Genomic DNA, 21,095 nt, shown 5'->3' with positions numbered 1-21,095 from the left:
TCCAGCAGGGCTTTGGGCTCTGGGCTGGCGCTCGTCCCTGCTGAGCTCTGCTCGGCGCCGTCTGGCGCCGCGGGGCCGAGGGGATGGGTTGTGGCTGCTGGTGTCACCTCATCCTGCTGATGCGAGTGGAATGTGGGGACCGGGATGTGCCGGAGGAGGCGTCGGCCCTTTCTGGGCCAGCTCCACACACTGAGAGGCTCTGCCTGCCTCCTCCATCCCGGCTGGGGCCGCAGGGCCTCTCCTGGGGACAGCTGTGCCCTGGCTGTGCCACTCCGTGTCCCTTGGCCATGCTCTGCCAGGGCATCGTGCCCACGATGCCCAGGTACCGCGTCCTCCTGCTGCACTGGTGCTGTGGGGAGAGGAGATGCTCGGTGCCCCCCGGTTTATCCTCAGTGCCCCCTGGTTTGTCCTGGGAGTAGGGAGCAGGGGGAGGTGACGGCTGGGTGACAGCTGGCTGGGGGATTTGCCGAGGGCATTATTCAATGCTGTGGGTAAATGGAGAAACAGCAGCTAATTCTGGAGCCCGTAATCCTCTTCCTCCCCCAGGGATGGGGAGCGTGCCAGTCACGCAGATGCCCCCCGGCATCCCCTGAGGCGTGCCACGGGCTGCAGCCGCTCCCAGACCATGGGTGAGGTGCAGAAGGTGAGGGGGGGTCTGGCTACACCCCGCCTGCCCCAGGGCGGCTGCGCTGGCACCAGCTCCTGGCTGGCAGAGCAGGGCCAAGACTCGGCCCCCAGCCTGCCAGGAGCTGGCCAGGCTCCCAGGGGACAGGGACAGCCCACCCAGGGGAGGGGGACAGGCTGGGTTTATCTGAGGTGGGGTAACCTCAAGCTTGGGCACCTCGGGACTAAGTCCTGGAGCTCACTCGGGCTGTAGACACAGGGAAAATGACCAACAGAGCACCCAGATCCCCCCAGCGAAATGAGGGTGCTCTGCAGCGACCTGGCACCCCGCAGGGCTCCCCCAGCCCCCCGCGCCCCCAGGGGCTGCTCTCCGTCATCCAGAGGCTGCGGGGCTCCCCGGGGCAGGAGCTCCGCATCGTCCTGCTGGGGCTGGACAACGCGGGCAAGACCACGCTGCTGAAACGCCTGGCGTCCGAGGAGGTCACCACCATCACCCCCACCCAGGTAGGGGCTGCTGCGGACCACGCGAGGCAGGACCATGCGAGGCAGGTCCCTGGGTGACGCCAGGGTTTGGTTCCCCACGCAGGGGTTCAACATCAAGAGCATCCACTCGCACGGCTTCAAGCTGAACGTCTGGGACATCGGGGGGCAGCGCTCCGTCCGCCCCTACTGGAGGAAGTACCTGGGCAGCACCGACCTGCTGGTGAGTGCTGGAGCTGTGCTGCAGCGAAGCCCCTGCAGCAGGCAGAGGCAAGGAGGGGCTGCCCACTGTCCCTTTTGTCTCCCCCGGCAGATTTATGTCATTGACAGCGCAGACCAGAAGCGCTTTGAGGAGACAGGGCAGGTATGAGGGGGGCTGGATTAAGGGGCGGGTGGGGTCGGGGGCTCGGACGTGGCACTGCCAGCTGCTGGAGGCTGAAGCGGGGAGTGAGGTTGTTCCCTGTGACTGCTACAGGCTGTCCCCTGGGCCAAGCTGTCCCCATAGGTGCACAGGAAGGGCACACAGCTCTGCCCCAACCAGCTCTCCGAATTTTACTGGAGCTGGGGGTGATGCCTCAGGAGTGCCCAACATGGGAGTGGGTGACTGCCTCTCGTGGGAATCCTCCCAGCGCCAGGGGAGCCTTACGACAAAGCAAAGCTTTCCTCCTTGAAGCTCAAGTAGTGAACTCAGAATTACAAAACCTGGAAAGTAAAACCGAAGGTGAGACTCCCAGTGCCAGTCAAGGCTGTGCTGACACCAAACGCTGCCTGGAACGGAGGCGTGGGTGCGCCAGACAGCCGGGGCTGACAGCAGCCTCCTGCCGCTGCCCTTTGCCCAAGGCGCACTCGGTGCCGGGTGTGTTTATCCCCCAGGTGATGCTGAGAGCGGCTCCAGATTCTCTGTGGGGCAGATGTAGCTTCAGGGGTGCACATCTGCCCCTTGGGATATGGAGATCTCACGGCATCTTTGGATTTGGGTTGTGGGGAGCGAGCTGCCCCAGCCTGCTGGGGGGCAGCGCTCCTGGGACAGGGTTATCTCTTGGCAGGAGCTGGCCGAGCTCACCGAGGACGAGTCTCTCACGGGGGTCCCGCTGCTGGTGTTTGCCAACAAGCAGGACCTGGTGACGGCAGCACCTGCGGCCAAAATCGCCGAAGGGCTGAGCCTCCACACCTACCGGGACCGGGAATGGCAGATCCAGGCCTGCTCAGCCCTGTCCGGGGAAGGAGTGCAGGTAGAGAGGCGAGGGCACGGCGGGGTGGGAGAGGACCTAAGGGCCTGCCGTGCTCTGGGGCTGTGCTCACGTCTCTCTTCCTTCCAGGATGGGATGAACTGGATTTCCAGCCAGATCATGAGCAGGAAGAAGTGAGAGCTGGGAAGTGCCAGACTGGACTGAGCTGCAGGTCCCTAAGCCATGGCCAACTGCCCTGGTCCCCATATTCCACCCAAAGGCTTGACGGGGCCCTGAGCCTCAAACTCTTGCTCAGATGGGTTTGTCACCTTTTTTTCATGGGTTTTTCACATGGGTTTCTCACATGGGTTTTTTCACCTAGTCTTTCACTGCTCGTCTGCCCACGTCACTCTGCACACCCCAGATAAAGATGCAGCCGAACCCCTCCATTCCTGCAGGAGGTGGCTGCTGCCTCCCCAAAAGAGCAGTCAGACATTGGGATGGGTTGCCCAGGGAGGTGGTGGTGTCACCGACCCTGGGGGTGTCCACGGAGAGGCTGGATGTGGTGCTTGGGGACACGGTTTGGTGACAGTGGTGGCAGGGGGTGGTTGGACCAGACAGTCTTGGAGGGCTTTTCCAACCCTAATGGTTCGATGAGAAGGATTTTGTGATTCTACGAGACAAGCTGTGGAGCTTAACGGCCGTGGGTGGCTCTCAATAAAGCCCGTGACCCCACACCGCCTCAGCCATCCCTTCCTATGACGAGGGCTGCAGGCCCCGAGGCCCGCCGCCATCTTGTGAGGCGTTGCCATGGCAACAGCGCTGCCGGCAGGGGAGGAGGCGGCACCACCACGAGGCGCAGTCCGAGCGGACTACATCTCCCGGCATCCCTCGCTCCCACCGCCGCGCACTGCACGCCGGGAGGCGTCCCTCCCTCCGCCCATAGGCGGCATCCCCTGAAGGGGGCGGGCTCTCGGCGGTGTAGCGCTCGCTGATTGGCCGCGCGGCGCGCCGCTCAGCGGGAGGGCGGGGCGGGGCGGAAGGCGGAAGCGGAGCATGGCGGCGGCGGCAGGAGCGGGTGCGGGTGCGCGGCTGTGGGCGGCCGCGGTGCTGCTGCTGGCGGGGGCCGGGCCCGCGCCCGCCGAGCTGACGGACGGCAACAGCGAGCACCTGAAGCGCGAGCACTCGCTGATGAAGCCGTACCAGGGTGAGCGGGGACCGGGGGGGGACGGGGGACGACACCGGGGGTGGAACCGGGCCCGGTGCTGAGGCGCGCTCCCTGTGCCCGCTGCAGGCGCGGGCTCGGCCGCCATGCCGCTGTGGGACTTCCAGGGCAGCACCATGGTCACCAGCCAGTACGTGCGCCTCACGCCCGACGAGCGCAGCCGGGAGGGCTCCATCTGGAACCGAGTGGTGAGCACCGGGATGGGGGTGGAGGGGTGGGAGGCGCGGGGGGCTCCCCGCCAGCGCTGTCCTGACCCTGTCCTGCTGTCTGTCCGCACAGCCCTGCTTCCTCAAGGACTGGGAGCTCCACGTCCACTTCAAGATCCACGGGGCCGGCAAGAAGAACCTGCACGGGGACGGGCTCGCCCTGTGGTACACGCAGGAGCGCCTGGTGCCAGGTGGGTGTCTGGTGAGCGGCTGCCCTGCAGCTGATCTAGGCCCTTGCAATGGCCTTGGAGCTGTTCCTGTGCTGGAGGGGCTCCAGAGCAAGGGGTTCAGCTCTCCTTGGCTGTGCTTCATCTCCCTGCTGCTGAGTGCCTGCAGCTATGCACCTGCTAACCAGTGCTTCTGCAGCTCTTCCCAGTGGGCATCTCACCCCTGTCTCTGTGATGGCTCGTGGGAAGAGCAGCTGTCTGCGTGCAGCAATGCGGGTGTTGTATCTGCTGGTCTCATGCAGTTGCTGCCTGGTTAAGCTTTGCTGAGCCGCTCGTGCTGGCTTCAAGGCACCTCAAAGCCCTCCTAACTTGGGATTTCAGGACGTGGGCACAGAATTGCGCAGCTTCTTCTGCTCACACAGGAAGGCTTAACTTCCTCTGGGCTCCTTGAGAAGTGACAGAAGGCTTCTTTGTTTCTGGGCACAAATTTCTTCTGTTGGTTCACTTTGTTCTGCCCTGTTCCAGGTCCTGTCTTTGGCAGCAAGGATAACTTTCACGGGCTGGCTATTTTCCTTGATACCTATCCCAACGATGAAGCAACAGAGGTGAGTAGTTCAGGGAGCTCGCTCGGTGCCATTTCCTCGTGGTTTCATGTTCCGAGTGCTTCATGACTGGGGCAAGGAAAACTCCCTGTGTGAGAGCAGGTGGTTCTTCCTGCTCTGGGAGGTAGCAGAGGGTAGAGGATTTATGTGCGTTAACGGAGACAAGAAGGTGCTTGCTCCATCTCCTGGTGTTGACTGCTCAGATGGTTCCAAGGCCTTTTCCCTGCTGGCTGGGAGGACAGCAGGGATCAAGCATGAACTCTGCACCAATAAGTCGGGTTAGAGGAATCCATCTGAAAGGGTACTCATCCTGAGCGTCACTTCTTGAACCTCTCTGATCATCCCACGCTGTTTCCGTTTCCAACGCAGGTGTCTCTAAATGAGAAGCTCCTGTGCTGGCTTTCTGCTCCAGAAATACTTGTGGTTGAAATACAGCTCGGTCCCAGGGGGGCAGTGGTCCTTTTCTTCTGCCCTGTTTTGCATTTGTGGATCTAGTTACAGCACAGTCAGACAATGTGAGGGTGTTAGGGAGATTTATCATACCAAAACCCCAATACTTATGTCACAAACACCTGGAAGCAGCCCTGTCCCCTTGTCTTTGTGCTCAGTGAGTCGTTGACTTGCCTCCAGTCAGTCCTTTTCAGTGTATGCCATGCACTGACTAAAAAAGCGTGGCTGTGGTTTTGCTGGTAATGAGCAATTGCTGCCTGTTATAGTTCTGTGCTCTGTTTGTAGGCTTTTTACCCGGTTTTGTCTTTTCTCTGCAAGTCACTCGCCTTGTCGTGAGCCCACGAGGGGCCTCGATGCAGGAGATGAGAAAAAGCCACTGCTTTAGAGCAGAACAAGCTCTCGCTCGTTTTAGAAACAGCTTTACATAGAACGGGAGCCTTGATCCAATTGTTCTGCTCTCCGTGCCGGCTCCGCAGCCGTGCAGCTCCCTTGCTGGGCTAACTTCTTGCCGAGGTTTCAGAGCAGGCAGGGGGAGGCTCCCGCGGGCTCTGTGCAGCGACGTTCTGCTCCCCGCAGCGCGTCTTCCCCTACATCTCCGCCATGGTGAACAACGGCTCCCTGACCTACGACCACAGCAAGGACGGGCGCTGGACGGAGCTGGCGGGCTGCACCGCCGACCTCCGCAACCAGAACCACGACACCTTCCTGGCCATCCGCTACTCCCGGGGCCGCCTGACGGTGAGCTGCGGGGGGAGCCTCGCGCCCGTTCGGCGGGGCAGTGCTGGGTGTTGCTGGTGGGGGCGGTTTTCCAGGCTCAGCCTCCTGCTCTCCAGCACCTCTGGCTCTAAAATTGCTGTCGGTTGGGCGGGAGGACAGCTGGTACTCTTGGTGAGCCCCCCTTGTCTCGCAGGTGATGACAGACGTGGAAGATAAGAACGAGTGGAAGAACTGCATTGACATCGCGGGGGTCCAGCTGCCCACCGGCTACTTCTTCGGTGCTTCTGCGGGCACTGGAGACCTGTCTGGTGAGTGGGCCTGGCTCGCTGCTTGCTGCCACATCACACTGTAGGTGCCTTCCTTTCCTTGTTGTGGTTCTTGAAACCATGCTGGGTAGGGACCAACCTGGGAAAGGAGGCATCTGAAAGCTGAGGAACATCCGAAATGACAGCCTGATAGCTGGGCTGTGAGGGTGGCTGCGGAGGGAAGGAGACCTGCGCCTGGCAGAGCACAGATCCGGGCGTGCTCCGGAGGCGTGGGCGCTTCTCCAGGCTTCTGGCAGTCCCCAGTGCTGATGGTTGTTCCCTAGACAATCACGACATCATCTCCATGAAGCTGTTCCAGCTCATGGTGGAGCACCCTCTAGAAGACGAGACCGTTGACTGGACGAAAATTGAGCCGAGCGTCAGCCTCCTCAAATCACCCAAAGGTGAGGCTCTGTTGCTTCCCAGACCTCCGCTGGAGGATTGGGGCGTCCCTATAACTTTCCTCTCCTTGCAGACAACGTGGATGACCCAACGGGGAATTTCCGAAGCGGGCCCTTGACCGGGTGGAAGGTGTTCCTGCTCCTGCTCTGCGCCCTGCTGGGCATCATCGTCTGCGCTGTGGTGGGAGCTGTGGTCTTCCAGAAGCGCCAGGAGCGGAACAAGCGTTTCTACTAGAGGAAGAACGGGGCTGTGGTTGTGCCCAAACCCTTCTTTTCTATGGGGAGCTGTAAAAAAAACAAACACAAACAACACAAACAAACAAACTGTGGTTTCTAAAAGCTGTTTCTGAGAAATACAAGAAGTATTTTCTTACCTGTCCGTGTGGCCGTAACTCCTGCCGGACACCTGGCCTCCAGCGGGCCGGACCCAGGGGGGGCGATTCTTGTGGGGCCTCCATCTCCTGCAGCCCGGGCCGGGTGCCTCCCGCTGCCTTTCCGGGCCCCCCCTTTTGCCCCCCAGGACCTGCTGAGCTGCCCGGGGTGGGGTTTGGGGGGGGGGCTGGTGGCGGCGGGCGTGAATGTAGGGGGAGTGTGGGGTCGGGGCTGTGAGGGCATTAAAGGACTGACACCACCTGCGGCTCTGCCTGTGTATGGGGAGGGGTTAAGGGGGGGGGATGAATTTTGGGGGGGAAATGAATGGGGACCAGATGATCTTGGAGGTGTTTTCTGACCTTAATGATTCTGTGATTGTAAGTAAGCACCTTGAAGCAGAAGGAGCTCTTAGTTCCCGGGGGGGAAAGGAATTTGGGGGAGGGAAGTGAATTGGGGGGAGTGAATGGGGAAGGAATAGGGGTGAATTTGGGGGAAGGCGTGTAGGGGATGAACTGGGGAAAGGGGGGAGGAATTTGGGGGAAGGGGGAGATGAATAGGGGGGAATGGGTTGGGGAGGGGTGAATTTGGGGGGAAGGGAGGATGGATTTGGGGGAAGAGGGAGTGAACTGTGGGAAAGGGAGAGGAAGGAATTGGGGGGGGATGAATTGAGGAGGGGGTGGGGTGAATTGGGGATGGATTTTGGTGAAGGGGTGGGGGTGAATGGGGAGTAGGGGGGGAGGGGATGAATTGGGGGAAGGGAGGAAGCGAACTGGGGGAATGGGGGAAATAAAGGGGAAGGAATTGGGGAAGGGGGGTCCCTAACGATGCTGGGGGGGTGTGGGGTGGGGATGTCCCCGCCGTGCCCCCGGGCCCGCCCCCGTCCCCGTCCCGCCCCCGGCGGGCGGAAGGCAGCGGGGTGGCGGGGCCGGGCCTTGTTTCCGGGGGAGCGGCGGGGCTCAGCCAGCGTGGCCCGGCACCGGGACCCGCACCGGGACCCGCACCGGGACCGGGACCGGGACCTCCGGGTACCGCTATGGGGCCGGGCCGCCGCAGGGCTGCGCTCCGCCTGCGCGGCGGCGGGTGAGAGGGGACGGGGACGGGTGGGGGGGGACACCGGGATGGGGAGGACACCGGGAGGATGGGGGGTGACACCGGGATGATGGAGACACCGGGGGATCCCCGTTGACCGCCCGCCGTGCCCCCAGGTCCCTGGGGCTCCTGCCCGGCAAGGTGTCCGTCTTCCAGCTCTTCTTCGCTGCACTGCTGCTGGGTTTCGCCTCCCTGCTCTGGCTGCAGCTCAGCTGCTCGGGCGAGGGGGCACCCCCCGGGAGAGGGGTCCCTCGCCGCCCCTGCCCTCCCGAGCCCCGAGCCCCCCCGGTTACCGACGACGACCCGTCGTGGGGTCCCCACCGCCTGGCCCTGCTCGTCCCTTTCCGCGAGCGCTTCGAGGAGCTGCTGGCCTTCGTGCCCTACATGCACCGCTTCCTGAGCGAGAAGAGGATCCGCCACCACATCCTGGTGCTCAACCAGGTGGATCACTTCAGGTACCCCCCAGCACGAAGCTCGGGAGTGGGGGAGCCCCCTCTCCAAACCGAGGGGCTCGGGGCACGGTGCTCTGCCCGCTGCTGCTCGCTCTGAAGCTTACAGAAGGACAAAGCAGCGCCTCGTTTCCTTCCCTGCCGCCCTTCCTAAGCGAGAAGGGAATTCAGTCCCCAATTCAGTACCCCCAGATGTTGCAGCTTTCTTCCTGGTGCCACTTAGCCCCCAACCTCTGGGGCCGCTGAGTTCTTTGAGGTGTCTGGAAGTGCTGTAGCTTGCCCCGTGCTGCTCCCAGCCTTTGACCCCTTCGTGCTGGAAGGGGCTGAACCTCCGTATGTTGCTCTTAGGCTGAGCGTGCACAGCCCTGCACAAGGGCACAGCCTCAGGATGGGCAGCTGGGGCACCCGGGGCTGTGCAGCCAGGGGACACCGTGTTTGTGTGTGCACAGAGGGGCTTTGTGGTGACAGCCCCTGTTTTTGGGGACCAGGTTGGGGCCGCGGGGCACGGGAGGTGGATGTGGAGGGATAACAGCTGCTGTGCGTGGTGCTGAGAGCCCCTGGTCCCACGGCAGGTTTAACAGAGCATCCCTGATCAACGTGGGCTTCCTGGAGAGCGGCAACGACACCGACTACATCGCGATGCACGACGTCGACCTCCTGCCCCTCAACGAGCAGCTGGATTACGGCTACCCCGAGGCAGGGCCCTTCCACGTGGCGTCCCCGGAGCTGCACCCGCTGTACCACTATAAAACCTACGTGGGTGGCATCCTGCTGCTCACCAAGCAGCACTACGAGATGGTGAGCGCGTGGGTGGGACGCCATGGCCGGTTTGGGGTACGACGTGGTCTTGGCACGCAGTCAGGTTGTGCTCTGTGCTCGGGAAGGGGGAAAAGGAGTCAAAATGCTACGGGGACAGGAGGGGGAAAGCTGAAGGTGTCCCTGGTGCTGGTGTCTGCTCCCTGCGCCATGAGGAGTTGTGCTGTGGCTGCAGGAGGAGAGCAGGACCCCGGCCTGTACAATGCCCCTCTCGTTTCAGTGCAACGGCATGTCCAACCGCTTCTGGGGCTGGGGCCGGGAGGACGATGAGTTTTATCGACGTATCAAAGGAGCTGGTCTCCAGGTAAGCTGTGCTCCGTGGCCTCCTCAGTTGAAATTCTTCTCCTTGTCTCCCCACCAGACCCCTGCTGCAGCTATCGAGGCTGGGACAGGGGCAGGGCCCTTCCACGTGCCCTGCTGCGGCAGCAGGCACGGGCAGGCTTGCAGTGGCTTTACAAAAGCTTTCCTCTGCTCCCAGGTTCGCCGTCCCACTGGAATCACAACTGGGTACGAGACCTTCCAGCACCTGCACGACCCAGCCTGGAGAAAGAGAGACCAGAAGCGCATCGCTGCTCAGAAGCAGGTGAGGCCTGATGGAGGAGCACCAGGGGAGACGCAGGTTGTTATCACCACGTGCTCGGAGCCCTCCCTGCCAGCTCCCTGCTCCTCGCCCAGTCACTGGGTGCTTTCTCCTGAGCGGTTTCATGTTTTTCTCTCCCTCAGGAACAGTTTAAGGTGGACCGGGAGGGAGGCCTGAACAACGTGCGGTACCGAATCGAGTCACGGACGGCTCTGAGCGTGGCAGGAGCCCCCTGCACCGTCCTTAATATCTTGCTGGACTGTGACACAAACGAGACCCCGTGGTGCACGTTTGGCTGAGCCCGTCCCCGTGCGCTGTGCTCGTGCCGAGGCGCCGGGGCTGCCGCCGAGCTGCTTGGAGCAGGCAGGATTTGCGCAGCAGACGAGCGTGGCGGTGCTGGCAAGACGCAGAGGAACAGAAAGGGCTGAGGACTTGTCTTTGCTGGGACCAGCAGAAGAGGCCAAGAGCAGGACTCCGTGGCATTGCTGCAAACGCCGGTGCTGCCTCCCAGGGCAGGTGCAGGAGGCGTTTTATTCTGTGCTGGACGTGGCGGAGCTGCCACCCGGTTCAGAGGACAATAAAGAACTGTCAGGGCATCTGTCAGTAAATGCCCTGCAACATGCAGCACTGCTACTTTTTTCCTGTTGCCTTCCCCTGAGTGGTTTCAGTGCAGCCATTTCTAGTTCGGCCTCTGGACAGGGACACCGCTCTGCTTCAGAGGGGTGTGAGGGCCGTGGTGTGGGCTCAGGACTTGTCTGGGTCAGTGAAAGGCCTGGGGAAGGTGCCTGGGCCAAGTAGCCACGCCAGCCCCAGGGTGCTGGACACAAGATAGGGAGGAGGAGGGAAACATCCCTGTCTGGCTGCCGGGAAGGTGCCTGGGGGCACTGCAGCAGGGATCCAGGGCTGGGGAAGCAGGGAAGGTCCCTCTGGCCTGGCTGGTAATCCTCACCTGATCCCGGTGATCCTGGCTGAAGCCCTGGGAGCTGCCAGTGGTTTGGGTTTGGTGGAAATCAGCCCACCTGCACCATTTGCTGGGAAGCATGATCCTGCAGAGCAGCGCAGGAGGGGCAGGGCAAGGGCCTGAGCCCCACGATGGTCCTGGTCACCATCCCCGGTGCTGATGGCTGTGCTGCCCATGCTTGTGCCAGGAGTGAGCAGGCTCTGTACCTCCAGGATGCTTCTGCTCATCCTGACCCTCCAGCTCTGGGCTCCTTTCCTCCTGCAGCCTGGCCTGGCCACTTGCTGGAGCTGCTGGCTGAATCCATGCCATGCTGCTCCAAAGCACAGGGGGCTCGGGCTGGCTCACAGACACTGCCATGTGTAGGGTGCACGATGCTGCCTCCGGGACCCTGGCACCCGTTCCTGGTGCTGCTGCCTCCTCAAGCTGGGCAGTGCCTCCCAGCCAAGCGTTTGGCCCCATCACCAGCGCTGCGCCGGGCTGGCACCCGGCCTGCCGCCTTGCCTGGTCCCCTTCTGTCCTTATCCCTTCTGCCTGGTGCTTCCTGAAGCAGTTGCCTTGCCGGGTGCCGACAGAAGCTGTCACCATCCCGAGAAGCCAAGGAGCTTCCTGTCCCACGAGGACACGGCACCTCCGGGGAGGAGCCCTGAGATGACGGAGCCGAAAGCGTCAGAGCCGTGCGAGGGTCTCAAACCACATGGGGGGAGCAGGTCCTGGTGGATCTGCTGCCACCTGCCTTCCGTGCTGCTCAGGAGCTGGGTGAGGAGTGCAGGGCCCTGAGTACCGGGGTGCTGCCTTCAAGGAGGGGTCAAGGTGTCGGCGAGGCTCAGCCCGAGCTCCTTGCATCATCCAACGCGCAGCCTGTGCTCCTCCCCAGCTCGGGGCCTGTCCTTGCCCCGGGGCAGGGGGGAACGCGCTGCCCAGGAGCTCCCCAGGGCCTCTCCGCCCTGCCGGCCCTACCGCAGGGTGTGGGCTCACCCGGCCAGCGCCGCCTTGGCTCTTCATGTCCTTGTCCCCAGCCTGGCGCTGATATCCTGCATGAAGATTGCAGGCTGCTTTGGTCCCGTGCATGGAGGCATCTCCTAGACCCATTTTGTCCTTGGCTGTGGGGTGATGTCGGCCCAGCATCACCACTGCAAAGGCCCACGGTGTGCCACGGGGCCTGCGAGCACCGACCCCAGTCCCTTTTCCATCCCTTGGGTTTTGGGATTGGCCATCCGTACGTCAGCCACCTATCTGTGCCCGAGCCGCAGCCTGGGCTGGTGGAGGCAGATCAAAGGATCCAAAATAGATGACACAGTTTCGTCAGGTTTCACGAAGCCGGAGCTGTGCAGAAGCAGAGAGCATATGTGCACCTCGCACTTCGCTCAGCGCTAAAGGCTCCTCTCCCGCTGCCTGGCAGCTATTTCTCAGCTCCGCTCGCAGCCCCCTCATCCTCCGGGTGCTTTTGTGGAAGAGGCGCCTTGCTGGAGACCCGGCTTCCTTTTATAGCCCTCAATGTGCCTCGGAGGTCGCTCAGCTCCGCTCCCCCCCCACGCACTTTGTTATTAGCAATGGCCCAGCGGGAGGGGCTGAGGCTTTTCCCCACCGCGTTTTTGCAGATGGTAACACCCTGCCTCCCAGCCACCCGTGTCCCGGGAGCCCCGCGGAGCTGAGCCGGAGGCCTCCTGCCATTTCTATGCTTGGCTGGGTTCTCAGCAGCCCTTAGGAGGGGTCACGGCTCCATCTCACCCCAGGACACTCGGAGGCAGCGAGGGCTCCTGCAGTCCCAGCCCTGCCCCTCTGCCTCTCCCCCCTTCTGGGGCCCGAATTGCTGCAGCGAGCTGTGCGGGGGCTGCTGCAGGCACACGGGTGCCTTCTATTGCCAGGCTGCTTCAGACCAGGCAGTTCCCAGAGTGCTGGTGGCCGACCGAGCTGCAGTAGCATCGTGACGGTGTGGGGAGAGGCAGGGAGCTGCCATCATCCCGTGGGGACGTGCTGGAGGGAGCACAGCCCGTGATGGGGCTGGGATGTGGCGGCAGGAAGCGGGGCAGACGGGAAGGGATGTGATGAGTGCCCGTCACGAGTCAGCCCAGCATCTCCACAACCTGCCCTGACCGAGGCCCAGACAGGACGCTGTCATCTATCACCGCCTGCCCCTGCAGCAAGGAAATGGGGACAAATATGTGTGTGGCCATGGGCTGCTAGGGATGGGGTAGAAAGCCGGGGTTTGTGTGGGAGGTGATGGATGAAGGGGCTGCGAGGGAGGGCAGAGCATGGCACTGCTGCCCCTTAGGGCCAACACCTTTCAAATCTTCCTCTCATCGCCTCCTTGCCCATAGCCCAAGCTCGGGGGGCACCACCACAGACACGCGGTGCTCCGAGGCCGCCTGTGCCGTAGCGAGGAGCGCCGGGGAACACGGGGCTGGCGGGCGCGGTGGCGGCGTGCCTTGGCAGCAGGCCGAGGATAAGGCGAGCGTGCGAGCCCGGGGACGGGGACGGGGACAGCGTGTGCGTGTGGGTGAGCACTGGCAGCACAGCTTGAGGACTGCGGCGGGGGGGAGCTGGCAGCTGCCAGGACCCAGGCCGGAGGAGGACGGGAGCTGCATGCAGGCGGGCGAGCTGCCACCGCTGTCCCGCTCCCCGGGGTGACCTCAAGCAGCGGGTGCCCATGCGGATGGCCGGACGAAGCCCACCGCCCGCCACCGAGGGACACCCGGTGCTACCCCCCCGGAGCCCACCGTGGGGCTTACAGCGGGCACTCGGAGCCTCCCCCCCGCTGCTCCACCACCCTCCACTGGAAGGCCCGAGCCGTGCGGCCTCCCCCGGTGCTCCGGGGGGGAAAACAGGGACCGGGATCCCGGTACCCCCGCCCCTCCCCGGGGCCGCCCCGCCCGGGCGCCGCCCGCCTCCGCTCCGCGATTTGCCGCTGCCGGCTCCGCCCGCTCCCCGCGCGGCCGCGGCCGAGGGGCGCGTTCAAACGCGGCGAGGGAAGGAGCTGGAGCGGAGCGGAGCGGAGCGGAGCCGAGCTGGGCAGCACCGGGACCCGCAGCGCCGCCGGCATGGTGAGTGCGGCCCCGGTAACGCCGGGCTCCGGTAACGCCGCCGGTTCGGCCGCCCCCCCCCTCCTTCCCTAATTTCCCTCCTCGCCCTCCAGCCTCGGTGCTTTGTCCTCCGCCCTCCGGGGCCTCGCTTCGTGCCCTCCCCTCCTCGGTTCGCCGCGAGCATCCCCCCCGGTTGTGCCTCTCCCCCCTCCCCCCCGCAACCGGGGAGCAGCCCCCGCCGTGCCCACGGGGGACGGGGAGAGGCTGCAGCGAGCGGGGCCCCACCGGGGAGCAGCCCCCGAGCCGGGCACGGGGCCGGTGCTGCGGAGCCAGCTCCCCCCTCCCGGTGCCTCCCGTCCCACCGGAGCTCTCCCGAGGCCTGACCTACTTCCCCGGCCGCTCCCCGGGGAGCAGCAGCGGCTTCGCCCGGTGGGGAGCTGCTCCGTGCCCCACCGGAGCTACCGACCCCCGAGCCCCCCAGGGCACCCCTCGAGGGTCTCTCCCTCGCCCCGGGTCCTCGCCGCGGGGGTGCCGGTGCCCGGAGCAGGTGCCGTGCTCCCGGAGGGAGGTGACAGCGCAGGCCGGGAGCTGTCAGACAGGTTTGTGCGTGGCACCAATTATCCCGGCTGTTTGTTTACCCGCCGTGGGGAGCCCAGAACCAGGGCAGCTTCCTGGGTGTAGCCCTCCACCGGCCTCAATGGGGGGGCTCCGCGGCCTCACGCCAAGCCCCGGCGTCACCGCAAGCTTCTACGGGAGGCTGCGGGTCCCCGAGGGTCCCCACCACTGGGGTTGTATGTTCCTGGCTTGGCCGGGGGCCGCGTTGGCCTCTCCCGGTCCGTGGGGAGCGGGCGGCGAGGCCGAAGACATGCCGGCGGCCTTCCGGCCCCGCGGGGCGCAGGGAGGCCCGGCCACCTGCGCAGGAAGCTGCATTGTCCTGGCGGCCTCCTTCCCCTTCCTCCCGCCTCCATCCCACGGCCGCGTCCGGCCTCCGCTGGGCTCGGGGCCTCAGGGTGGGAGCCCCAGACCCAAGGGCGGAGGAGCCGGGGCCGAGCAGGAGCCTCGCTGTGGAGCGGGAGACGCGTTTGCTCGGCGAGGAGGCCGAGCTGAGAGGCCAAACGGGGCTGCGGCATTTTGGGGGATGTCTGGGGGCTGTCCCCAGCCACGTCGCCGTAGCCCTGGCGGGATGGGACGGGCTCGTGGGGTCGTGCAGCTCCGAGCTCGGTGCCAGCCACCGGTAATAACCGTGGCCCCGCGGAGGGGGCAGGGAAAAGGGGAGGCCGGCGTGGGGAGGCCGCGCGGAGGTTCCTGGGGAGGGGGCGGCTGGGTGCTGGGTGCCGCCGGGCCGGGGCTGGCGCCAGGCCCAGGCAGGTGCTGCCGGCTCCCGAACTCGCCCGCCTGGCTGGGCGGCAGGTGCCTGTTCTGGTGGCGGCCCCGGCCGCGGGCGGGAGGTGGGGCTGGGTGTGGGAGGGAGGCGCTGCGCCACCGGGGGGGGGGTGGCGAAGGGGGAGCCCCCACCGCCGTGCTCAAGGATCCCGGGGGAACTGCCGGGGGTCCCCCCCAAACCCAGTGCTGGAAGCTTTTAGGGTCACTGGGACAGGGGATGCAGGAGGTGGGGAGGGATGAAGGGATATGAGTGGGCATCGCCGCACCCCTCGTGCAAGCAGGGGGTCCCCAAGGGTGGGATGGGTTTTGGGAGCGGGGCAGTCCCGGCCTTGCTGACTCTGTCTCTCCTTTGACAGTGCTGGTCCCGGGTTTTTCTCTAATTCTCCATGGCAGCAGCACAGGGCCCTGTGACCTGTGAGCCCGACACCCGCGTCCTCGGCACCTACCTCTCCTCTGTGCCCGTCGGCAGCATGGGCAGCGTGGGCAGCCTGGTGGAGAAGCAGGACCTGTCCCCCCTGGAGCTGCGGGCCCCGCTGGGGGGCTCGCGGGGGCTCCGGCAGCCCGACGGCTTGCTCCGCAAGGGGCCGAGCCAGCGGGAGCTCTTCGGCTACCTGCACGGGGCCAAAAAGGAGACGCGGTCCGAGCGGAAGCACCAGACTTCGGGCGCCTGCTACAAGCGGGACTACGAGAGCGACCGCGAGAACCGGTCCCCCGAGCGCTGCTCCCGGGAGCATCACCGCGGGTCCGACTTCTCCAAGAGCTCGCTGCCTGAGCGGGGCCGCTTCGACAAGGTGAAATAGGAAATTTGTCCCCGAAAACGTGCCCTGCTCTGGGTTGGTTGGGGCTGGAGCAGAATGTGCTGGGAGTGGGAGGTGGGGTGGAGGGGGTTTGGGGATGTCCAGGTGTGGTGGTGGGGCTGGGATCGAATGGATTTTCTCTGGCTGGAGCTCAGGGGGGGGCTCAGCCTGACCCCACTCGTGTTTTGCAGTGCCGCATCAGGCCCTCGGCCTTCAAGGCGGTGGCCGGGAAGGGGCTGGTCTCCATGCAGGGCCTCTCCTCGTCCAAGGGGCAGAAGCTGTCCAAGAGCAACGGCAGCCTGCACACGCTGCTGTCGCAGAGCAGCACGGCGCCCTCGCAGCACGGCCCGCTCCGCACCCACCTGCTCCACGCCATCAGCCTGGATGAGGCCTCTGACTCCAGCCACAACTCCATCCAGAGCTTCCCCTCCTACGGCTCCCGCCTCAAGCCCGCCCAGAGCCAGTTCAGTGCCTCCATGGGCCACATCAACCACATCGGGGGGTCCCTGGACAGGGTGTCCCGGAACCCCAGGGATCCCCTGGCTCCCGAAAAGGCCCCCCTGTCCTGCAAAAGCATGGCCACGCTGAGCCGGCTGCAGAGCCCCGGGGAGCCCCCGCCGCCCTACGAGTTCACCTACTCCCTGGAAGACGCGGTGAAGCAGCTGGAGGATCGGCTGCAGGAGAGTGGGGGGGAGCTGAGGCAGCTCAAGAGGAGCCTCAGCGAGACCGAGGACCCCTTCACGCAGGTGAGACGTGGGGCTGGGGTGGTACTGGGTGTCCCTAGGCAGCGGTGATGGGGTGGAAGGAGCCGTGAAGGTGCTGGTGTCCTGCCACGGTGGCTGGGAGTGCCCAAACATGGGGGGACCCATGTCATGTTGTGGGGCAGGAGCGGCTGGGGAGCTGCTGTTAAAGCTCTGCTCCTCAGCTGGATCTGGGTGGGCATGGCCTGGCTGAGCTGCTGGGTTTCTGAGAGGTCTCTGGGACCTCTGGGGATCCTTCCTGGGCGCTGACCTGCACGGGGACAGGATGCAGTGTCCCCAATGCCTCTCTCTGCTGGCAGGTGTTTGAGGACAAGCAGCGGCTGTGGCTGGATGAGCTGGAGGACCTGAAGCAGATGTACATGGCCAGGCTGCAGCAGGTGACGCAGCAGGCGCAGCGCGGGCAGCGGGCGCTGCAGCTGCAGCTCTACAAGGCGCAGCAGGAGAAGAAGCGGCTGCAGGAGGAGCTGAACATGCAGCAGTGCCAGTGCGAGGAGGCCAAGCTGCGGCAGTCCCAGGGCGAGCGTGTCAGCCCCAAGCTGGAGGAGACCAAGTGGGAGGTGAGTCCCCTTCCTTCCTTCCCTCCTGGCTATGCGGCCACGATGGGGGCCGTGGTTCTGTGCTCTGGTGTCACTCATGGCCACGGGATGGGAGAAAAAAGCCAGGCACGGTGCTTGTGCTCTCCCAGGGATGCCGTGGCGATTAAAACGGGGTGCTGGCTCCTTGCTCACTGCTTGCCTGTGCCCTGCAGGTGTGTCAGAAGGCAGCCGAAATCTCCCTGCTGAAGCAGCAGCTCCGGGACACCCAGGAGGAGATGGCTCAGAAGCTGGGCGAGATCTTCAGCCTGAAGACGCAGCTGCGAGAGGCCAAGGCTGAGGTCCAAGCCCGGGACTCGCAGCTGGCGCAGCTGGCGGACTCCTTCCAGAGCCCCCCGGAGCCCGGCGCCTCGCTGCCGCTGGGCGACGACCCCATGCCAGCGTGCCAGGACTTCCCTGGCTGTGAGACGGATGACTCCAAGTGCCGGGGCCTCCACAGCGACTCCGCGGAGCCCCTGGAGCGTCAGGTGGAGTGGCTGTGGGCCGAGCTGCTGCGGGAGCGGCGCCAGGGCCAGCTGCAGGCCGTGAACTTTGAGCTGGAGAGGAAAACCTGGCAGGAGGAGAAGGAGAAGGTGCTGCGGTACCAGCGGGAGCTCCAGGCCAGCTACATGGAGATGTATCACCGCAGCCAGGCGCTGGAGCGTGAGCTGCGCCAGCTGCGCTCGGAGCCCAGGGACGTCGGGGCCGACTCGCCCTGGATCGAGCGAGTGGAGTCCTCCAAGATCTGAGCGGCAGGGCGCCCGTGGGACCGCCGAGGGGGAAGGGCTCTCGCTGCTGCAGTGGGACGAGCGCGGGGCCACGAGGCTCAGCCGCTCGGCCCTGCCCTGGGGAGAAGGACCCATGGCCACGAGGGAACTTTTCCTTCTTGCAGCGCTTCAGGCCCGTGGGGGGTGGTCTCCGGAGAGGGGATCGCCCGTGCCAGGGCAGGGGTCTTGCATGTGCCCCGTGCTCTGCCGCCAGGAGCGCTTGCCCTGCGATCCCCTCAGTCGTGGGGGCAGAGACCAGAAGCCCTGTGAGACATTCCCCGTCCCTCCTGCTCTGCCTCCCCTTTTCCCTTCACCCCAGTAACTTAATATCTTGCTAAGGAGAGGCTCAAGCCCTGTCCTCCTGTTCCAGCTCCTGTGGCCCAGCTGGTGCTGCTGCAGCTGGGAAGGTGAAGGAGGAAAATCTGGGCGAGAGGGAGCTGCCCCCTTCGTGTCCCCAATGCTGTGGCTGTTCTGCAGCAGAGGGGAGGTTACTGCAGCTTCCCCGCACCGAGGCTGGGCAAGGAGAGGAGGGGAGGGCCTCGTGCAACGACGACGGGTGGGAGCCCCCCGGGCCGTGCCCTGAGAAGCTGAAGCATCCCCACATCTCCTCTCCCTGCAGGGGGGGAGAGGTGCTGGAAGGAGCCGGCACTGTGCTTGTAACGTGGAGCCTCCAGAAGGCCAAGTGGGGCCCCCTCTCCTTGGCCTTTCCTGCAATAAACCCAGATTTCATTCTGCCCTCGGCCTCTGCTTTCTCTCTCCCGGGGGTTGCCTGGCAGGGGGGGGATGAGCTGCCAGCCGGGCGAGCCGCCGCGTCGGGGAGGGGAAGGAGGCGGCGCGGGGCTGGCGGCACAACCGGCTGGGGCTGAGTCACGGCAGGGCAGGGCCGGGCGGGTTGGGGCAGCCCCGGGGCGCTGCCACGGGGATGGGGCCTCCCTCACCACCCCAAATAGAATGGTCTGACACCTCCCCCCAAGTGGGGTGACTCTGCCCCCCAAAAAAAGCAGTCGGACAGCTGGTACAAACCCCCCACACCTTTATTTACCCCCTGCCCATGTCCCATCCCGTTCCCCCCCCTGCTGCTGTGGGTCAGAGCGGCAGGGGCAGCGCCTCCACGTCCTCCAGGCACTCATCGTAGGCCTCCTGGTACTCCTCGTGGGGCTTGATCAGGATGACACAGGTGGGGCGCTTCGAGCCGGCCGCAGCTCCCAGGTCCTGTAGGGGCAGAGCGGGGCAGTGGGGAGGCGGGCAGCCTGCTGGGGGGAGCCCCAACCCCCCCCATGCCCAGTGAGGCACAGGGAAGGCGTCCCTGCCACCCCCCAAACATCCAAGCACTCTTTGAGTGGGCTGGGCATGGGAACCCTTCTCCCAGCTCATCTCTTCTAGCCCAAATGCTGCAAGGATGCGTGCTGTGAATGCCTGGCAGCTCTCACATACACTGCTCCTTGCCCACAGCAGGGAAACCCCAAAGCCCCTGCCCACCCCTAAGTTCTAGTCTGAGCAGGGACGGACATATCTCTGCTGCCACATCTTGGCCACCAACTCATTTCCAGGAGCATCCAGTTTCCAGCTCAGAACTAAAAGGAAGAAATCTGTCCCAGCCCTGTTCTGGAGAGCTCTGGTGCTGCTGCAAGAGCTCTACCAGGACAAACGCTCCTGCAGCGAGCCCCTCCTACACCTGAGCTGTCACCGTCTGTTCCTCTTGTGTCCCAGCATGGCACAAGTGCTGGGTGCTTCACTCAGACACCACCGTGGAGCCTCCCCAGGATGGCTCCTGCCGGCTGCAGCCCACCAGGCTTGGTGTCACAGCGGTTGGCGCCACCGGGCTGCGCAGCCACCTGTCCTTACCGATTTGGAGGGGACGTACGCATACGGGAGGTTCCTGTCCTCGCACATGATGGGGATGTGGCAGTACACATCGATGGGCAGCGTGTCGCCGGCCAGCACCGCGATCCTGAAGGGGAAAACACGCGTCAGGGGCCGGGGCCGCGCCTGGGCAGCGGGGCCGGGGCTCCTCCACTTACCCCTTCTCGCCCTTGTTGATGAATTTCTGCACCTCCTTCACGCCGCGGCGGATCTGCTTCTGCTTGGCCGCTGCAAGAGAGGCAACGCCTCAGGGGGCTGCGCCAACCGGCCCGGCCCCAGGCCCTAGGCCCCAGCCCGAGGCCCCCCCGGTTCCCCCGGTGCCTGCCCCCCAGCCCCAGCCCGACCTTTCCTAATGCACTTGTAGAGCTTCCGCGTCAGCTTGCGGGAGGCGAGCGGCTGCGCGATGGGGTTGAGGTGCCCGAGCTGCTCCCGGTACGACAGCTCCGGGGCTGCCTCCGCCGCCTCCGCCTCCTTCTCCCGCGCCATGGCCGCGCGCTGCCGCCGGCCGCTTCCGCTTCCGGGGCACGTGCGGCCCGGCCGCCGTGGGTGGTGTGGCAGCCAATGGGAGCCCGCCCTGCCTGAGCCCGCCCACCGCCCCGGCCAATGGCGAGCCGCGCTCGGCCCCCCGTCAGACCAGTGCTCCCCCAGTGCTCCCAGTGCCCCCAGTACTGCTACAGCTCCCAGTGCCTCCAGTGCTCCTCGGGGCAGGGCCCCCAAGGAGTCCCAGTGCTCCCCCAGTGCTCACAGTACCCACAAAGTTCCCCCAGTGCCCCCAGTGCTGCCCCAGTACTCCAGAACTCCCAGTGCTCCCAGTACTCTTTGGGGCAGGGCCCCCAGTGCTCCCAGTGCCCCCCAGTCCCCACAGTGCTCCCCCAGTGCTCCCAGTACCCCCCAAGTTCTCCCAGTGCTGCCCCAGTGCTCCTAGTACCCCCCAAGTTCCCTCAGTGCTCCCAGTGTGCCCAGTGTCCCCACTACTAGAGCTCCCAGTGCCTCCAGTACTCTTTGGGGCAGGGCCCCCAGTGCTCCCAGTGCCCCCCAGTGCTCCCAATACCCCCCCCCAGAACTCCCAGTGCTCCTCAGGGCATGGCCCCCAGTGCCTCCAGTACTCCCAGTGTCCGCAGTGCTCCCAGCACCTCCAGTGTTCCTAGTGCTCCCTGAGTGCTCCCAACACTCTCAGTGCTCCCAGCCACCCCAATGCTCCCAGTGTCCCCAGTGCTCCCAGTGCCCCCAGCGCCCCGTCACCTCCGGCCCAGCCGCAGCCTGTCCTCCGAGCACAGGAGGGCTTCACCCAGCATCTGCATCTGCTCCAGCACCTCCCG

The 21,095-nt window shown here is 65.0% G+C and overlaps 5 protein-coding genes across 6 annotated transcripts; 4 read left to right on the top strand and 1 right to left on the bottom strand.

Annotated features, from left to right (window-relative positions):
* Positions 1-625: 625 nt before the first annotated feature.
* On the top strand, positions 626-2,471 carry LOC311214517 (ADP-ribosylation factor-like protein 3; the record flags this gene model as incomplete). The annotated part of the gene is made up of 6 exons (XM_084295119.1): positions 626-643; positions 985-1,128; positions 1,211-1,327; positions 1,418-1,468; positions 2,151-2,336; positions 2,424-2,471. 6 exons carry the CDS (start codon positions 626-628, stop codon positions 2,469-2,471), a joined length of 564 nt encoding a protein of 187 aa, XP_084151245.1.
* An 850-nt stretch (positions 2,472-3,321) lies between these two features.
* LMAN2 (lectin, mannose binding 2) lies at positions 3,322-6,690 on the top strand. Its single transcript, XM_084295387.1, has 8 exons — positions 3,322-3,480; positions 3,568-3,686; positions 3,778-3,895; positions 4,397-4,476; positions 5,500-5,661; positions 5,834-5,948; positions 6,230-6,349; positions 6,421-6,690. Exons 1-8 carry the CDS (start codon positions 3,330-3,332, stop codon positions 6,579-6,581), a joined length of 1,026 nt encoding a protein of 341 aa, XP_084151513.1. The 5' UTR covers positions 3,322-3,329; the 3' UTR covers positions 6,582-6,690.
* A 975-nt stretch (positions 6,691-7,665) lies between these two features.
* Positions 7,666-10,191, top strand: B4GALT7 (beta-1,4-galactosyltransferase 7). The gene is made up of 6 exons (XM_084295034.1): positions 7,666-7,798; positions 7,924-8,262; positions 8,829-9,054; positions 9,293-9,376; positions 9,551-9,655; positions 9,796-10,191. Exons 1-6 carry the CDS (start codon positions 7,752-7,754, stop codon positions 9,949-9,951), a joined length of 957 nt encoding a protein of 318 aa, XP_084151160.1. The 5' UTR covers positions 7,666-7,751; the 3' UTR covers positions 9,952-10,191.
* Positions 10,192-13,553: 3,362 nt separating this feature from the next.
* Positions 13,554-18,586, top strand: N4BP3 (NEDD4 binding protein 3). Of its 2 annotated transcripts, none has more exons than XM_084295031.1 (5): positions 13,554-13,654; positions 15,373-15,807; positions 16,005-16,559; positions 16,874-17,131; positions 17,323-18,586. In XM_084295031.1, exons 2-5 carry the CDS (start codon positions 15,403-15,405, stop codon positions 17,893-17,895), a joined length of 1,791 nt encoding a protein of 596 aa, XP_084151157.1. In that variant the 5' UTR covers positions 13,554-13,654; positions 15,373-15,402; the 3' UTR covers positions 17,896-18,586. The 2 variants fall into 2 exon arrangements, with proteins under 2 accessions (XP_084151157.1, XP_084151158.1); XM_084295032.1 differs by lacking the exon at positions 13,554-13,654 and adding an exon at positions 14,616-14,867.
* A 372-nt stretch (positions 18,587-18,958) lies between these two features.
* NHP2 (NHP2 ribonucleoprotein) lies at positions 18,959-20,282 on the bottom strand. The gene is made up of 4 exons (XM_084295016.1): positions 20,121-20,282; positions 19,935-20,004; positions 19,759-19,864; positions 18,959-19,125 (listed from the first exon to the last, which is right to left on the bottom strand). The coding sequence occupies exons 1-4, from the start codon at positions 20,260-20,262 to the stop codon at positions 19,000-19,002; spliced, it is 444 nt and encodes a 147-aa protein (XP_084151142.1). The 5' UTR covers positions 20,263-20,282; the 3' UTR covers positions 18,959-18,999.
* Positions 20,283-21,095: the final 813 nt, after the last annotated feature.

The sequence above is a fragment of the Netta rufina genome (assembly GCF_964035555.1).
Source record: "Netta rufina genome assembly, chromosome: 14".
NCBI classification, from domain to species: Eukaryota; Metazoa; Chordata; class Aves; order Anseriformes; family Anatidae; genus Netta; species Netta rufina.
The sequence above is the reverse complement of the archived record's forward strand: the minus strand, read 5'-3'. Positions and strand labels throughout refer to the sequence as shown.

What these genes read in the sequence shown, in the direction of transcription:
- LMAN2 (XM_084295387.1), top strand. Translation starts at nt 3,330, where the DNA reads ATGGCGGCGGCGGCAGGAGCGGGTGCGGGTGCGCGGCTGTGGGCGGCC. An exon ending in CCAACGATGAAGCAACAGAG is followed by an intron (nt 4,477 to 5,499) that starts GTGAGTAGTTCA and finishes TGCTCCCCGCAG; the next exon opens with CGCGTCTTCCCCTACATCTC. An exon ending in CCTCCTCAAATCACCCAAAG is followed by an intron (nt 6,350 to 6,420) that starts GTGAGGCTCTGT and finishes CTCTCCTTGCAG; the next exon opens with ACAACGTGGATGACCCAACG.
- B4GALT7 (XM_084295034.1), top strand. Translation starts at nt 7,752, where the DNA reads ATGGGGCCGGGCCGCCGCAGGGCTGCGCTCCGCCTGCGCGGCGGCGG. An exon ending in CTCCGCCTGCGCGGCGGCGG is followed by an intron (nt 7,799 to 7,923) that starts GTGAGAGGGGAC and finishes CCGTGCCCCCAG; the next exon opens with GTCCCTGGGGCTCCTGCCCG. An exon ending in GCATCGCTGCTCAGAAGCAG is followed by an intron (nt 9,656 to 9,795) that starts GTGAGGCCTGAT and finishes TCTCTCCCTCAG; the next exon opens with GAACAGTTTAAGGTGGACCG.
- N4BP3 (XM_084295031.1), top strand. Translation starts at nt 15,403, where the DNA reads ATGGCAGCAGCACAGGGCCCTGTGACCTGTGAGCCCGACACCCGCGTC. An exon ending in AGCGGGGCCGCTTCGACAAG is followed by an intron (nt 15,808 to 16,004) that starts GTGAAATAGGAA and finishes CGTGTTTTGCAG; the next exon opens with TGCCGCATCAGGCCCTCGGC. An exon ending in TGGAGGAGACCAAGTGGGAG is followed by an intron (nt 17,132 to 17,322) that starts GTGAGTCCCCTT and finishes TGTGCCCTGCAG; the next exon opens with GTGTGTCAGAAGGCAGCCGA.
- NHP2 (XM_084295016.1), bottom strand. Translation starts at nt 20,262, where the DNA reads ATGGCGCGGGAGAAGGAGGCGGAGGCGGCGGAGGCAGCCCCGGAGCTG. An exon ending in CTACAAGTGCATTAGGAAAG is followed by an intron (nt 20,005 to 20,120) that starts GTCGGGCTGGGG and finishes CCTCTCTTGCAG; the next exon opens with CGGCCAAGCAGAAGCAGATC. An exon ending in CGTACGTCCCCTCCAAATCG is followed by an intron (nt 19,126 to 19,758) that starts GTAAGGACAGGT and finishes CTGCCCCTACAG; the next exon opens with GACCTGGGAGCTGCGGCCGG.